This window comes from Atheta coriaria, unplaced genomic scaffold, assembly GCF_025399875.1.
Source record: "Atheta coriaria isolate IRGN ID8LTWV9N9 unplaced genomic scaffold, Caltech_Dcor_3.1 hic_scaffold_7_pilon, whole genome shotgun sequence".
Lineage (NCBI taxonomy): Eukaryota > Metazoa > Arthropoda > Insecta > Coleoptera > Staphylinidae > Dalotia > Dalotia coriaria.
In genome coordinates, this window is record NW_027045449.1 from 3,516,884 (window position 1) to 3,530,877 (window position 13,994).

Genomic DNA, 13,994 nt, shown 5'->3' on the forward strand with positions numbered 1-13,994 from the left:
AACCGGTTTACACACAACCGTTTCAGTCGCACGGTACTAGCTTCATGGCAGGGACTTACCCCCATCACTTTTTGCGGGTAGCTCGCAGGTATAAAAGGACGGTGCAAATTGCACTACGCGCTCAGTCGTGTCAGAGAATCGTTTTTTTTTTAGCGAAACAAACAAACAGCAATTGATTTTAATATATATTAATATATAATATCGATAATACAAAGTTAAAATGCGCTCTTTGCATAACTAGGAATTGTTTGCCACAGCAGTTTGTAGAAAGTTTGACATAATTGGATACACCGGATCGAAATTTGTTTGGTTTTTCTGGCGAATCAAGGTTTCGTATCTCTGCAGAGCGCCTGTTATCAAATCTAGTCTGTAAACATGCAAGAAACAGTTATTATATATACAACTTAAGTATTTATAAAACATACCTATCGCTTTCCAATGGATGTTCATCCAACCAACTCGATAACTTCTTAATCGTCCATCCGGTGTTTTGATGTGGACTGGCTAATTCACTATTCGCAAACGAGAATAACAAAAACAAGACGGTGCTATGTGGTACTGAACTTCCGGAACCTTGACTATCGACTATCTCTTGCGGTGTTTGTGTTACTAATGTAGCCATAGACTTAAACAATCGGTAGGGTCTGCCTAAATCAGTTAGATACGGACATAGAATCTTCAACGATTGTTCCAGATATCCATAATCAGCTTGTAAACGCAATCTACCGCCTTGGGAAATCGGTCGCAGGATTGACGTATGTCTCACCATCAATTCAATACATCGTAGGGTAATATCGCTGCATTTGTTCGCCAAAATATCTTTATTTTCAAAGTGTGCTAAGTACGTTGGATAAATCCGACCGATGAACTGCACTAACTCACGCATGTATGGACTACATGGAATTTGCGTTCTCGCTGTGACTTGTAGCTTATTCCAATCATTTTCGATGTGAATTGTTACCAGAATAGTATCGATTGTGTCATTGATACTTTGAACTAGCGGTTGAATCAATGCCGAAGTCAAAGTATCCAAAACTTGGAGACTTTCCGATATATGTTGAATGGAATTTTGCGATAAAGTCTCTTTCATGTTGACTAACATTCGATTGATTTGTGTTTGCAGGTAATACATTGCATTGGCTAGTTTCGTATTCAATTGTTGCCCGGTGTTCATTGTTCCAGCTAATATTAATCAATATCATTAATAAGTTTACGAAAAAAAGTAATTGTTTACTCACCAATAACTTGTGAAGCATCCGGTCCAGTAGCAACCAACTGTTCAGTTTTAACCGCATATAATTTTATACATTTCGTGACATTCTTCGCTATTTTCTCAGTTAATTGTGTTTCGACCAGTGCCAGACTCAATTCATTCGTGATACTACGAATTAAACCATCGATTTGATCGTGAGTTGGTGCAGAGTTCTCTTGAACGAACATACTCTGCGTGGGTTCTAATAATCTCGTCCAAGAATTACTCAAATAGGCGTTTTCACATTTTTCTAAGTTACTTCGATCAAATGAATATTTCTCGTAGCGCAATTTTTTTATCATATCACAATAACACTTCAACAGTTTGGGGTAGTCTTCCTCGAGCATTTGCTGCACTGATGGTACCGCGTTTTTTACTTCTTCAGATATTACATCACCAAGAGAATTCCAGAAGTTGCTGGACAAATCGTCGAAGTCTCGGTTGATATTTGTTAAAGTGTATTGTAGGAATTTAACCTACACGAAATGTTTTACTTTAAATAACTATTCTACTTGTTTAGATTTAAAATTTACCTGTTTGCACTGTTGATAAATTTCATCCGAGAACACCTTCTCCATATCCGACCAAATTCTTGTACGAAATCCCTGCGATGAAGTCAAAGCAGCCCTGCCGGGTCCTTGTTTGCCTTTAATTGTCGCCGCGTCCAAATTAACTCGCACATCAAACGTTGTTTTCAAACTCTCGCGACATTCTGCCAGCGCAATATCCACTGTGTTTTGAATAGATGTTGAAATCGTGCCCAAATTAATAAAAATCTGCAACGCCGTCGTCGTTTGCGTTGAATTCTCGTTGATTATTCCTTGCGTCAATGATCCATTCGCTAATTTAACAACTTTCTGTTGTTGTGCACGAATGTTTCGAAGTTCTGAACTCACGGCTTCGATATCGACGAGTTCAGGATCACTTGCTAATTGTTCTATTAAATGGAGCGAGAAATAACATTTATAAAGCAATTCTACATAAATTAGTTATTGAAATTTTTCAAATTATGTACAACTAGTTGCATATAGTAATTGATACTCACCCAATTCTTGTAAAACTGTCGCTTTCTGAACAGGATCATTAGTCAAATTGAGCCGTTTACTTAGTTGTTGAATACGACTCACTTGCCGTAAAATGTGACTAGCTAAATGCAATCTGGATAGCACTTTTGTATGATTTTCTAAAGCATGATACGGATTCGTAATTTGCACCTTGAGACGGTCCGCATTTGCAAATAAATTCTCTACATGGCTGTTCATGGTATTTAGAATATCCTCCAATTTACTTGCATGGTTTGCCTGCTGCAGGAGGTCATTGTGTTTCTCTAATACTTGATTTTGCAACTCCTTATTCAATATTTCTATTCCTTCACCTAGTTTTTGAACTTGTTCACTTATAGATAGACTTTGGGTAAGGGCACTTTTGGCGGTAGAATGAAGATAATGCCTGTAGAATTCTAAAAATATATTCATTAATTAGCTATGGTAATAAATAATTAGAAATTATTATTATATATTTTGATCTGCATTTTAAGGTTATATATTTTAAATTGATTTAAAAGCTCACCATCTTCATCCATTTGCTTTCGAACACTATTTTCGTACATTTTAACGAAAAATATATTATTATCACTGTATTTTACAACATTATTCAAGTATTTCACACGTTTTGTAGTCGTGTTAAGTTTATTGTTGCCATATCTGTCAGAAATATACACCTACTAAGCGTAACTATAGGCAATACAACATACAACAAAGGAACAATCCATAGATTAAAATTAACACTTTTTCAACTTAAAACAAAGATATGGCTATTAATGAATCCGTAATAACTGTAAATTGTTCAAATTGTTTAATGAAACAATTAGTTATATACCACCTATCAACTTGCTAAGCATATCAAGTAAAGTACAATAAAATAGAGTGAGCGGCGAGCCTTAGACTGCTAGATAAAACATTTGACAACCATTCTATGACAGAAATTCACCTGCTGTCTCGCTCGCAATCATTTCAACTGCTAGAATTTTCACTCAGTCCTGCAGCTACTGACTGATACGCTTGTGGTTAAGCAAACAGCAAAAGTCTGGTAGCGGCGGTTGTTGGTCGTGCTGGTAGCAACAGTTTTGTAATTTCAATTTAAGGTCAAATTGGTCGCCGGCGAACCGATAAAATGGCTTTCGCTCTGCGTCTCGGCGGTACTCCAGTGGGAGCCGCACTCCGCAACGTCTTGCGCTATCAGAGAGCTTCAATTTTCACCAGTATGGTAAGTGTTATGTCATCACAATCACACGGTTACATATTCCTTTTGATTCATAAAATAACAAACGGCGGTGTGGTGCTTGGCGAAGAATTAGATCAGAATTAAACCTTACACAGCGTTGGTTAAAAAATGCAAAAACAATTGTATTGATTATATTGATAAATTGGTTCTTTGCATTCATATTAAGTCGTTAAACATTGTAATTTTAGTTAAAATTAATTTTGTTTTTATGCGTTTTTAATTCATACTTCTGAATTTCTCTAAAAATATATTTTGTAACGTTTGTGACGTATGTTACACTGAAGTTTGTAATAAATTTAAGTCATCATGACGTGATAACATAATCAAATTCACCAAATTGTATCAAAATTTCAAACGCGTGTGGTGGTTATTTTAACTTCTGATTTAATGTCGCTATGAATACAATCCCCGAAGAAACGTGCGGCGTCACAGAAGGAACGCATTTTTGCGAGTTTTGCCATTATTTGGAAACCAACCCCAACTCATTCCACCACAGCTTTGTATCGTTCAATGACAGCGCAATTCAAAATCAAAATGTGGAATGGAATCATGCTACTAGCTCCAGTGATTTATGCGCTGGCTGCTGTGCTGGTCTCGAAAATGCAAGTGTCGGGGGATTAAGCGGCGCTTGCTCATGCCAACTATCAAACGGCACAAGAAATTACAGAATTATTACTAGACTGAAAGGACAAGCCTCAAATTCGGTAACAATAGCGACAAACACACAATATGGAGGTACTCATCCAGGTGCGCCATTTTCTGCGGATCCTTGTGGTGCTTGTTGCGTGCAATTGGAACAAAAAGAACCATGTGATGATTGCTGTGAGCAGTTAAGCCAAAAAGGGCCACTTGGCGTTTACGGCGAACAATTAAGTCGAAAAGAACCATGTGATAATTGTTGTGAGCAATTAAGCCAAAAAGGGCGAGGTGACGATTTCGGTGAGCAATTAAGTCAACAAGAACCATGTGATAATTGCTGTGAACAATTGGAACATGATACTGAATCACAAGAGGAGGATAGATGTAAATGCATTGATGATAAAGGTCTGGCCAGTGAAGAATCAAGCAGGTACTCTGAGGATTCGATGGTTGGTAAATGCGCTTGTCATAGGTTTGATCCAAACTGGCCGCCAGGCAGTGGGGAAGGCAGCCTGAAAACTATCGGATCATGCGATATATGCTGTGAGAAACCAAGTATTAAAGAAATTTGCAGCGAATGTTGTGGAGTATCGCAAGAAATATCAATTTCGGGGCATTCTGAAGACGAACAGACCGTTGAAGGTTGTGATGCATGTTGTCAGACTCTAGAAGAACCAGAAATCCCATGCGACACTTGTTGCATAAAACTTGAGGAGTTATTAAATCAGGGAGTATGCGATTGTCAATTTCGCACCAATAAAATGTACAAAATCGGTGCTCAGGACAAAACTACAGAAAATTCTAATGCAGAATACTATAATGGACAAAATAATACAAATTTTAGTCAACCTTCCGCGCCGTTTGATCCTTGTGATTGTTTCACTGATGAAAATGATGCTTATCAACGCCAAGCACCCACCGAATTGGGCTATGTCCAATTACACGCGCAAGTTTACCCCGGCATTATTGCCAACACACAAACCGAATACTTTTATAAAGGCTTTGATCATTTTCGTAATTCTTACACCTACAAGAAATCCATGCCCGTCCAAGTGCCCAGTGTCCAACATGGTGTCCCCATGAATCCAAACACCCAAAGCGTCCTACCTGCCCGCAAGAATCCTTCGATTTGCGCGGAGTGTTGTCGTCCCATCAGTGTCGCTGTCTGCGAGGCACCGAAATCGGTTAATCATTGCTGTATTTTAGTATTGTTGGATTATGTTGAGAGTGTGTTTCTTTTTTAGACTGACATGAGGAAGGAATCCGATACGATGGGAACATTGGATGTTCCCAACGATAAGTACTACGGTGCGCAAACTGTTCGATCGACGATTAATTTTCCGATTGGTGGTGAATTCGAAAGAATGCCGGTGAGTTATTTATTATTTTATGGATTTAAGTGTTTAATCGTGTATGTGAGGTGAATGACATGGTTACTGAAATTTAGCTGATGGCTAAATGTTGCAAATTATCTTTTTTTATTGTTCTGTTGTGTTTTGCATGATTCGTAATCGTTAAGTAATCCAGCCAAACACGTTTACCGCAAATGTGTTGCTAAACATCCTTGAACAAATCAATTTGTATGAAATTTCTATGACACCATCATAAGTATTGTATGCTAACCTTGACACATGTATTTGTTATTCTCTTAGTACCCCGTCATTATCGCCATGGGCACGCTGAAGAAAGCCGCAGCCATTTGCAATGTCGAATTCGGCTTGGATAAGAACCTCGCCGATAATATTGTTAAGGCAGCCGATGAGGTAATCAGCGGCAAGCTGTACAACGACCACTTCCCGTTGGTTATCTGGCAGACGGGCTCAGGCACGCAGACTAACATGAACACCAACGAGGTGATTGCTAACCGCGCCATCGAATTGATGGGCGGTGAGCTCGGCTCTAAGAAGCCGGTGCATCCTAATGATCATGTCAACAAGTCGCAGAGCAGTAACGATACTTTCCCTACGGCTATGCATATTGCCACTGCTGTCGAAATTCATTGTACACTCATGCCCGGTTTGAAAATGTTGCATGAAAGTCTCAAATGCAAAGAGGAAGAGTTTGCGAAGATTATTAAGATCGGCCGCACGCATTTGATGGACGCTGTGCCGTTGACTCTTGGGCAAGAGTTTAGCGCGTACGCCAAGCAATTGGAGTACGGTATTGAACGTGTGGAGGCGACTCTGCCGCGTTTGTATAATCTTGCTCTGGGCGGTACTGCTGTGGGCACAGGTTTGAATACTCGCATTGGTTTCGCTGAGAAATGCGCGTCAAAGATCTCCGAACTTACGGGTTTACCATTTGTCAGTGCGCCGAATAAATTTGAGGCTTTGGCTTGCCATGACGCCATTGTGGAAGTCTCTGGCGCACTGAACGTTCTTGCTTGTTCGTTGATGAAGATCGGTAACGATATCCGCTTCTTGGGATCCGGTCCCCGTTGCGGTTTGGGAGAATTAAGTCTCCCAGAAAACGAGCCTGGTAGTTCTATTATGCCTGGCAAGGTCAATCCAACTCAATGTGAGGCTCTCACCATGGTTGCCGCGCAGGTCATGGGCAATCACGTCGCGTGCACCATTGGCGGGTCCAATGGACACTTTGAGCTTAACGTTTTCAAGCCAATGATGGTAGCGAACGTGCTGCGTTCAATTCGTCTCATCGGTGATTCCTGCAAGGCTTTCACTGAGCATTGCGTTGATGGAATCAAGGCTAACGAGGAGAAAATCCAGAAGATTCTCAATGAGAGTCTTATGTTGGTCACCGCATTGAACCCGCATATTGGTTACGATAAAGCGGCGCAAATCGCTAAGACCGCGCACAAGGAAGGCACTACATTGAAGGAGGCCGCGCTCAAGTTGGGACACTTGACTGAGGATCAGTTTAAACAATGGGTGCGTCCCGAAGACATGTTGGGACCAAAGTAAATCAATCAACCACGCTATACATCAAATCATGAACCCTCAAAAATTTATTAATTTTTAATAAATCATTTTTCGTTATGTGTGTGTACTTAATTTATTATTGTGTACATAAGTTAGCTGCGAGTAATTACGTTTTACAAGTTTATAAATCACCAGTGTTACTGTTAAATAAAGCGAAACATTTGTTATGAATATTTTAGGCTTGAAATGTGTGAAAATCATTTGATATTCAATTAAGTATTGGTTTTCTCAACGATTTGCGTTTGCGACATTAATGCTTCGGCTTCCTTTACTTGCATTTCATGTGTCTTGTCATATTTGGTACTTCTTTGGCATTTTTCTGACATCCAGTGAACTATGGGACTTATAGCATCTGGATTCACCTTTGAATCGGTATCGCTCTGTGTAAAATACGATATTATGACTCCTGCACCCATGGTTATCATTGCGCCAGCAAACGTGTAGTAGTAATGCGTGATTTTAAACAAAACAAATATGTCGTCTTCATTTGTTTGCCCAGTACTATAAAACAAACAACATAAACATCGCATGTCGGCATGTTTTTATAATTCTACCTGTGGCTGGATCCGGGTGACGTAATTGTTGTATTACTCGCACATCCAATAGTGGAGACCGGTTTTGCTGGGTACTCCATGTTTCCTTTAAATTGATGAATTTGACTTCCACCTATGATAAATGTCATGATTGCGATGGACAGCATAGTTCCATACATTGCTCCCTATAAATATAATTCATATTTTTTTGTTTTTCTTTTTAAAATAAATCATTTAACAACCTTTGAGTTTGCAACCGGAAACAGCATACCCATCGTAAACAAACCCAATAGCGGTCCATTTGTAATACTGCTCAATGCAAAATTGATGGGTACAATGCTACCCATGTGTTCAACAACGTAAACCAAGAGAGTACTGATTAATCCAATCATTACTACCATAAACTTCAATATATTACTAATTGTCTTCTGTCCGGTACTAGCAGGTACAAAAGGACTGACAAAGTCTTCGTACATTGACGCTGCCAGGCTGTTCATGCATGCTGAGAGTGTACTCAACGCAGCGCTCAGAATTCCTGATAGAAACAAACCCGCTAAGCCAGGAATCAACGTGGCGACTTCCATTACGTAATACGGTAACACCTGATCGTGCTTTTTAATCTTACCAGCCGTGAATGGATCACATTCGTAATATTTTGCATACATTACCAATCCGATACCAAGGACCAATGTTTGAATGAAGAGCATTCCAATGTAAAACAATATAATGGACCTGCAAACAAGATTATTCAATAAAATGAAGCCAAGGACGAATAAAAAAGGTAAACTTACTTTTTGATGTCTTTCTTTGTGGGCAATGATAAGAACTTTTGCACGAAACTTTGATTAATGGAAGCATAACAGAAGCCCATACAAAGTGTACCAATTGATGTGGCCAGTACTGTATCTCTTTTAGTTGGGTCAATATCAAAATCAAAATCAAGTCGATGGCTTTCATCAGCTCTCTTCCACACATTTTCAATTCCACCAGCAACATTTACTCCCTGGTAGAATACCCCAATGATTGAACCAATCATTACTACAAATTGAAGGGTATCCGTCCACACCACAGCTTTTAGGCCACCCATTGTCGTGTAGACTATGCATACTCCACAGACCACTGGAGTGATGTAATGGATGCTAATGTGGGTAGCTAAAAATTAAAATGCATGGTAAATTTAAGTTAACGTAGGGACCAAGTGAACTTTATTACTTACCTTGCGCAAGAGCTAGCGCAGGAATGTATACTACTATAGGCAAATACAATAAAGTATTAACTGTGTATAAGCCTGAAGAGAGAAGACGAATCTTTCGGTCAAACCGTAACATTAAATATTCGAAGGCGCTGACCACTTGCAACTTGTAAAATACTGGTATGTACACGTAATAAGTAAGTATACATACTGGAATTAACATTAACGCATAGAGGTAATATGTTATCCCAAAACGATAAATATCCGTCGGGACTCCAAGTAAAGTTATGCCAGAAATATTACTACAAATATGGTTATGTTACTACCTAACCAAACTCTTAACACTTTTGTTTTACCTTGCTACAAGAGATACACCAATTGGAATAGCAGACATCTTCTTACCACCAAGTAAATACTCATCGGCACTATCCTGATGGCCACAAAAACCAAAATATAACCCGATTAGGACACTCAACGATAACATCGCCAAGAACAATCCATAATCCATCCAGGAAAAGGTAACTTGAATATTTTCAAACGACACATCGCTCACATTCATGGTTAATACAATGTTCTAAATTTCAGGTGCTCAATGAAACTATAGCGAAACTCCAAATATTTCAAATTAATATTTGCGTGACGTGAAATTACACAATATTTGAACATATTTACATTGTGGTATCTTCATCAGTTGATGCCGGTGCAAATTAAATACCTTCATAAATTAAACTGTTTGTCGTAGCCACACACAAACAGAAACTAATCTTCCTATGTAAAGTTTTTCCATGTGTATCATGTTCATGGTGATGGAAAACAACGAATTTGTCATCGTATCATCAAAAATTAAACACAAGGCAGCTAAGCTTAAGCTGTGACACATGTCAGACAAGAAAAATTTAGCACAATCAGGATTATACTTGCGTAAATCAACTTACTTAATAATTGAATTGATTGCGTAGTTTAAACAGACAAAATGAGGTACATTGCAAGGGTATTAACTGTTGCCCCACAGGCAACAAAAATAAGAACATCTGAAGAAGAATTAATGAATGAATGGAAATCGAAATTAGCAATTCAACAAACAAAGGCTTATGAAATCACACAACGAATCATAACAAACATTCGCATATTCTTACTGGTGATAATATCAAAGTTAATATGTTACTTGTCAATAAAGTTGTTATATTTTCAGGGAAAATCTTCAAATTACGTGAAACCTAATATATCAGCAAAGGACTGCTTCTTTATCGTGTGTCATTTACAGATAAACATACGTTTTTTAGTTTATTACATTGATTTAACCTTAGAATGGGGTGGATGTAAGTAAATTTAAAAAAAACTCATCAAAACGTAACTTTTAACATTTTTGTAAATTCACAGTTCTGGTATGGATCGTTTTCACAGCAATGAACATCCTAATCTGCTCCGGTTTGGCTTTCATGTACACATTTTTCGGTGACTACACCTCTCGGACATTCCTCAGCGTCTGGGACATGAACCCTTTCTTCCAAGGCATATCCACATGTATGATATTCTGGGAAATGTGCAAATTAATCGAAACGGGCTTAATCCTTGCCAGTGGACTTATGTCCTTACGATTATTCTTCGAATTAGACTGGGAAAATACGATAGTTTCTTACAAACCCCAAATATGCAACACAACAGACAAGTTTGGTTATAAACCTGGCTGGGCTGTCCCGGTCGGAATATCAGAAAAATTCACCCTTATGGGGTATAACTTAGTCTCCAATTCGTACTCCAATTGGAGTTATGATCCCGAACGTGGACAATTGATGGGTTTAATCTGGTTTGCAGTGATTTTTATAAGAATTTTTCAATATCAACGTTATCGCATATTTCCACTGAGGGTGGTCTTTGTACTCCTCAAAGTTATGCTACTAATTCTTGTGGTTTATGTTGTTATTATGCATCGAGATCCTGCAATTGCTGTGGTTTATTCAAACGCATACACAAATCTTTTTGTAAGTTAAATATTTAAATTTTTAAAACATTTCATTTATATTTGTAATAATTTCAGGCATATTTACAAATATTTGCGTTTAGCATCAGTGATTACCTGCCGTCGCACTGGGTGACCATTGGGTATCTTCATCCGAACATTAGTCAATCAAGATTAATTTGGCGCATTTCATTTTATAAGATTTTCACTGGATTTATGATATATTATGCAATACCATACTTTCTGGCACCATTCCGGGAATATGTACGCATTGAAGAGGATAATTGTCTTAACTTCTTTGGTAAATATAATATATCAACAATTTACTGTATTGAAACAGAATTTATTACAGGTATTCACTTTGTTTTCATTGTAATACCAATTGCAATCGCCCGTATGCCTGTGAAATACCTCAGTATTCTAATATATGCTGGATATATCCTGTTGACACTATTTGAAGGAGTATGTTACTTGCTCATCAATATGGAGATGATTCTAATGGCGTCGCATATGAAATCGGTGCTTGTCTATCGCTTTCGAAATCTGATATTTATAGTCAGCAGCTTGTTTGTGTACTCTTTATCGCAATTATTAAGTGTTAACTGTATGCATTATGTGTTGCATTACATCAACTTCCTTTCGAATTACTACACGTCTGGAATATTGCTTATTTTAACAATGCTTGGTATTGCTATCTATGGACTGGAAAGGATCAATGCTGATCATCATTTTTTCTTTGGGTGTGCTTACAATCACTTGAAGTCAACTAAATTGCTTGTTGTGGTGTGCACGGTAAAATAATTGATCTTATTTGGTGATGGTGTTGTTAATATTTGTATTTTAGTGTCTTTCTGCTGTGTATATTCTAGAAACTGCTATATTTCACGTGGATCGTGATGCAGTTGATGGAATTTACTGGACTATTCTTGGGATTTGTTTACTGCCCTTCACTTTTGGAGTTGTTGTTACTTTGTGCCATAAAAAAGTGGGTTCTTGGATGTTTTTGAGGTTTTTGTTTGATGGTTTATGTAATTTTGAATGATTTTAGTCTTATCATGGATTTTTTCATCCTTTGACCACGTGGGGACGTCCGCAGGAATTGGTACGAACTGCTAGGCGACGTAAAGATTTGCGGAGAATGTTTATCTATCGTACTAAACGAGTGTGTGATCACAATTGTCTGCTGAATCATCCGATTCTTATGCGTGATGTGAAGAAAGAAATTAAACTGCGTCAAGAGGTGTTGCAAGAGCAATTGGACATGCAAAATGGACTTTTAAATATTTCTCGTGAGCAATCGATGCAATCTTATTAAACCGGTGTAATAATTTTGCTGCATTACAAAGCATAATTGCTGGGACAATCATAGAAAAACACTATTTACTACCTGTATTTTGTAGTCATGACTTGTTATAAAACAGTTAAAAATATCTTGCAGAATATGTATAACAATTAAATTTAGTTTAAATGTCTCTTGGCGACATCAAGGAAAAAACAAAGATAATTCTAAGACAAGACTAGAAGATGGAGCTAGGATGCATTTATGTGAAATATCCTGCTGAAGGCCGTAGAGGCCATGCATATCTTCTGGTATATGCAAACATTAACGCGTGTGTGATGCGGCGCAACTCGTTCTTATCTGCACCCCGCTTTGCACGCCGCTACGCAAGGTTGCGCGTGCCGGCGATCTTTCGCACGCATGCTCATGCACAGATTATTTTTTATCAGATCGGCAACAGTCGCGTTGTAACGTTCATTTCAACGTACAGATCTGCCGAAATGACTGTTAAAAATTGTGTCCTGTGTCGATGTCGATCCATTGGACCAGTTGAAGAGTAATCCACGCCGTCATTAAGAGTAAGACTTGTTGAACCGTATTTATTTGCATATTAGACGAATGTGGATGAACACGGCATTGATATTTTACATAATTTCGCCTGTTGATTTGATTCTTCATTGTTTGTTGTCGCGTGCCGAATTAAACGAATATTATAGTTTTGAATCGGCCATCTTTTTTAATTCTGATTTTTGTTTCTAGTTGGTCTGTGCTGATGGTTCCATACTAAGTATAACACGAGGCAATAATAGTCGGTAAAATATTTAGTTTGCATAAAAATTTTTGATTGTTATGAGATAGAGTGCAACTATGTCTTTTGAAACTGCTCTTGTTTACGATTTTTGCTTGATGTTACATCTTAAGTTATCGCACTGGTCAGGTGACCTACACACAAAACACGCTTGTTTACTATCCCTGGAATGCAGTTTCAAGCGATAAAGTTTACATCTATTGTGGATCGAAAACAATATTCACACTTTGTGAATTGTGTAGAATATTTTGTGATGTCACAACGAAGATCCAAACGTTAAATAAATAACGCATTTGGAATTTAAGTAGAGTATAGTACACGAAAACTAAAATAATTATTTAAAAATAAAGCGTAGTAATTTCTGATTTTATATCAACTAATTATTTGTTCTGCTTTTTTTTCAGGTATTTATTTGATTATATTTTCATGTAACCCGGGCGCGAATGTTTTCAGGTTTTTGTGTTTCTTGGACTTGCAAACTGCAACCTTGTAATTTCCTTGTCCTGTATTTTTATTACGTTTATTATTTCACTCTTCCAATTTACTTTATTCGTTTTTATTTATTTTTTTAATTTAATTTATTATTTTCAATTTTTATTATTTTCTTTTATTTTTTCCTTTAGTTTTTTGAGATTTAATTTATATCACACCTTGTTTTCCCTTACTTGGTTTGTTTCTCGAACAATATACGAGTAAGTGATTTACGGTAATTTCGGTTGACCTGGGGAGGTGTAACTAAATACTCATCGAGTGCGGTTCGCGGCACGTTTAGTTTCAATCAAAACTCGCGTTCAAATCCCCGGATAGCTATTGAAGGAGGGTCGTGCCATGTCCCCTTTCACCTGTTAGGGAAAGTACGCAATGTTCTTTATATTATAATTTTAATATCAATCGATTCGCATCACAATCGAGTGCTCGCCGCGTAATTTGTCCGTTTTTATAACTGCGCGGTAAAACCAAAGAGACAGTTCAAACCAAAGAGGGAAGAAGGTGCCGAGCAGACTACAAGCATCCTACCAGCGATGGTACTTGGACTCAAGATTTTGTGAGACTGACGTTGGATCCCAGGTTTTAAGGTGAGTGACTTCTTTAGATGCGCCTATTTCCTT

The 13,994-nt window shown here is 37.9% G+C and overlaps 4 protein-coding genes across 7 annotated transcripts; 2 read left to right on the plus strand and 2 right to left on the minus strand.

Moving 5' to 3' along the window:
* Positions 1-172: 172 nt before the first annotated feature.
* On the minus strand, positions 173-2,990 carry fws (four way stop). The gene is made up of 6 exons (XM_065307195.1): positions 2,822-2,990; positions 2,298-2,711; positions 1,786-2,189; positions 1,239-1,728; positions 426-1,182; positions 173-367 (listed from the first exon to the last, which is right to left on the minus strand). The coding sequence occupies exons 1-6, from the start codon at positions 2,859-2,861 to the stop codon at positions 238-240; spliced, it is 2,235 nt and encodes a 744-aa protein (XP_065163267.1). The 5' UTR covers positions 2,862-2,990; the 3' UTR covers positions 173-237.
* A 244-nt stretch (positions 2,991-3,234) lies between these two features.
* On the plus strand, positions 3,235-7,284 carry LOC135795506 (fumarate hydratase, mitochondrial-like). 2 transcript variants are annotated; one of them, XM_065307203.1, is made up of 4 exons: positions 3,235-3,517; positions 5,209-5,358; positions 5,419-5,544; positions 5,827-7,284. In XM_065307203.1, the coding sequence occupies exons 1-4, from the start codon at positions 3,425-3,427 to the stop codon at positions 7,093-7,095; spliced, it is 1,638 nt and encodes a 545-aa protein (XP_065163275.1). In that variant the 5' UTR covers positions 3,235-3,424; the 3' UTR covers positions 7,096-7,284. The 2 variants fall into 2 exon arrangements, with proteins under 2 accessions (XP_065163275.1, XP_065163276.1); XM_065307204.1 differs by lacking the exon at positions 5,209-5,358 and having other exon boundaries at positions 3,238-3,517.
* Positions 7,113-9,448, minus strand: LOC135795505 (sodium-coupled monocarboxylate transporter 2-like). Its single transcript, XM_065307202.1, has 6 exons — positions 9,195-9,448; positions 8,863-9,140; positions 8,438-8,798; positions 7,889-8,378; positions 7,668-7,831; positions 7,113-7,614 (listed from the first exon to the last, which is right to left on the minus strand). Exons 1-6 carry the CDS (start codon positions 9,395-9,397, stop codon positions 7,326-7,328), a joined length of 1,785 nt encoding a protein of 594 aa, XP_065163274.1. The 5' UTR covers positions 9,398-9,448; the 3' UTR covers positions 7,113-7,325.
* Positions 9,449-9,469: 21 nt separating this feature from the next.
* Positions 9,470-12,313, plus strand: LOC135795503 (uncharacterized). Of its 3 annotated transcripts, none has more exons than XM_065307196.1 (7): positions 9,470-9,976; positions 10,031-10,157; positions 10,219-10,820; positions 10,877-11,099; positions 11,151-11,590; positions 11,643-11,783; positions 11,847-12,313. In XM_065307196.1, exons 1-7 carry the CDS (start codon positions 9,812-9,814, stop codon positions 12,111-12,113), a joined length of 1,965 nt encoding a protein of 654 aa, XP_065163268.1. In that variant the 5' UTR covers positions 9,470-9,811; the 3' UTR covers positions 12,114-12,313. The 3 variants fall into 3 exon arrangements, with proteins under 3 accessions (XP_065163268.1, XP_065163269.1, XP_065163271.1); XM_065307197.1 differs by having other exon boundaries at positions 9,485-9,976; positions 11,151-11,317; XM_065307199.1 differs by having other exon boundaries at positions 9,485-9,976; positions 11,151-11,260.
* Positions 12,314-13,994: the final 1,681 nt, after the last annotated feature.

What these genes read in the sequence shown, in the direction of transcription:
- fws (XM_065307195.1), bottom strand. Translation starts at nt 2,861, where the DNA reads ATGTACGAAAATAGTGTTCGAAAGCAAATGGATGAAGATG. An exon ending in AAAGCAAATGGATGAAGATG is followed by an intron (nt 2,712 to 2,821) that starts GTGAGCTTTTAA and finishes ATATATTTTTAG; the next exon opens with AATTCTACAGGCATTATCTT. An exon ending in CATCCATTGGAAAGCGATAG is followed by an intron (nt 368 to 425) that starts GTATGTTTTATA and finishes GCATGTTTACAG; the next exon opens with ACTAGATTTGATAACAGGCG.
- LOC135795506 (XM_065307203.1), top strand. Translation starts at nt 3,425, where the DNA reads ATGGCTTTCGCTCTGCGTCTCGGCGGTACTCCAGTGGGAGCCGCACTC. An exon ending in CTTCAATTTTCACCAGTATG is followed by an intron (nt 3,518 to 5,208) that starts GTAAGTGTTATG and finishes TACACCTACAAG; the next exon opens with AAATCCATGCCCGTCCAAGT. An exon ending in TCTGCGAGGCACCGAAATCG is followed by an intron (nt 5,359 to 5,418) that starts GTTAATCATTGC and finishes TTTCTTTTTTAG; the next exon opens with ACTGACATGAGGAAGGAATC.
- LOC135795505 (XM_065307202.1), bottom strand. Translation starts at nt 9,397, where the DNA reads ATGAATGTGAGCGATGTGTCGTTTGAAAATATTCAAGTTACCTTTTCC. An exon ending in TTCCGGTTGCAAACTCAAAG is followed by an intron (nt 7,832 to 7,888) that starts GTTGTTAAATGA and finishes TTATATTTATAG; the next exon opens with GGAGCAATGTATGGAACTAT. An exon ending in TCACCCGGATCCAGCCACAG is followed by an intron (nt 7,615 to 7,667) that starts GTAGAATTATAA and finishes TTTGTTTTATAG; the next exon opens with TACTGGGCAAACAAATGAAG.
- LOC135795503 (XM_065307196.1), top strand. Translation starts at nt 9,812, where the DNA reads ATGAGGTACATTGCAAGGGTATTAACTGTTGCCCCACAGGCAACAAAA. An exon ending in AACCTTAGAATGGGGTGGAT is followed by an intron (nt 10,158 to 10,218) that starts GTAAGTAAATTT and finishes GTAAATTCACAG; the next exon opens with TTCTGGTATGGATCGTTTTC. An exon ending in TAATTGTCTTAACTTCTTTG is followed by an intron (nt 11,100 to 11,150) that starts GTAAATATAATA and finishes AATTTATTACAG; the next exon opens with GTATTCACTTTGTTTTCATT.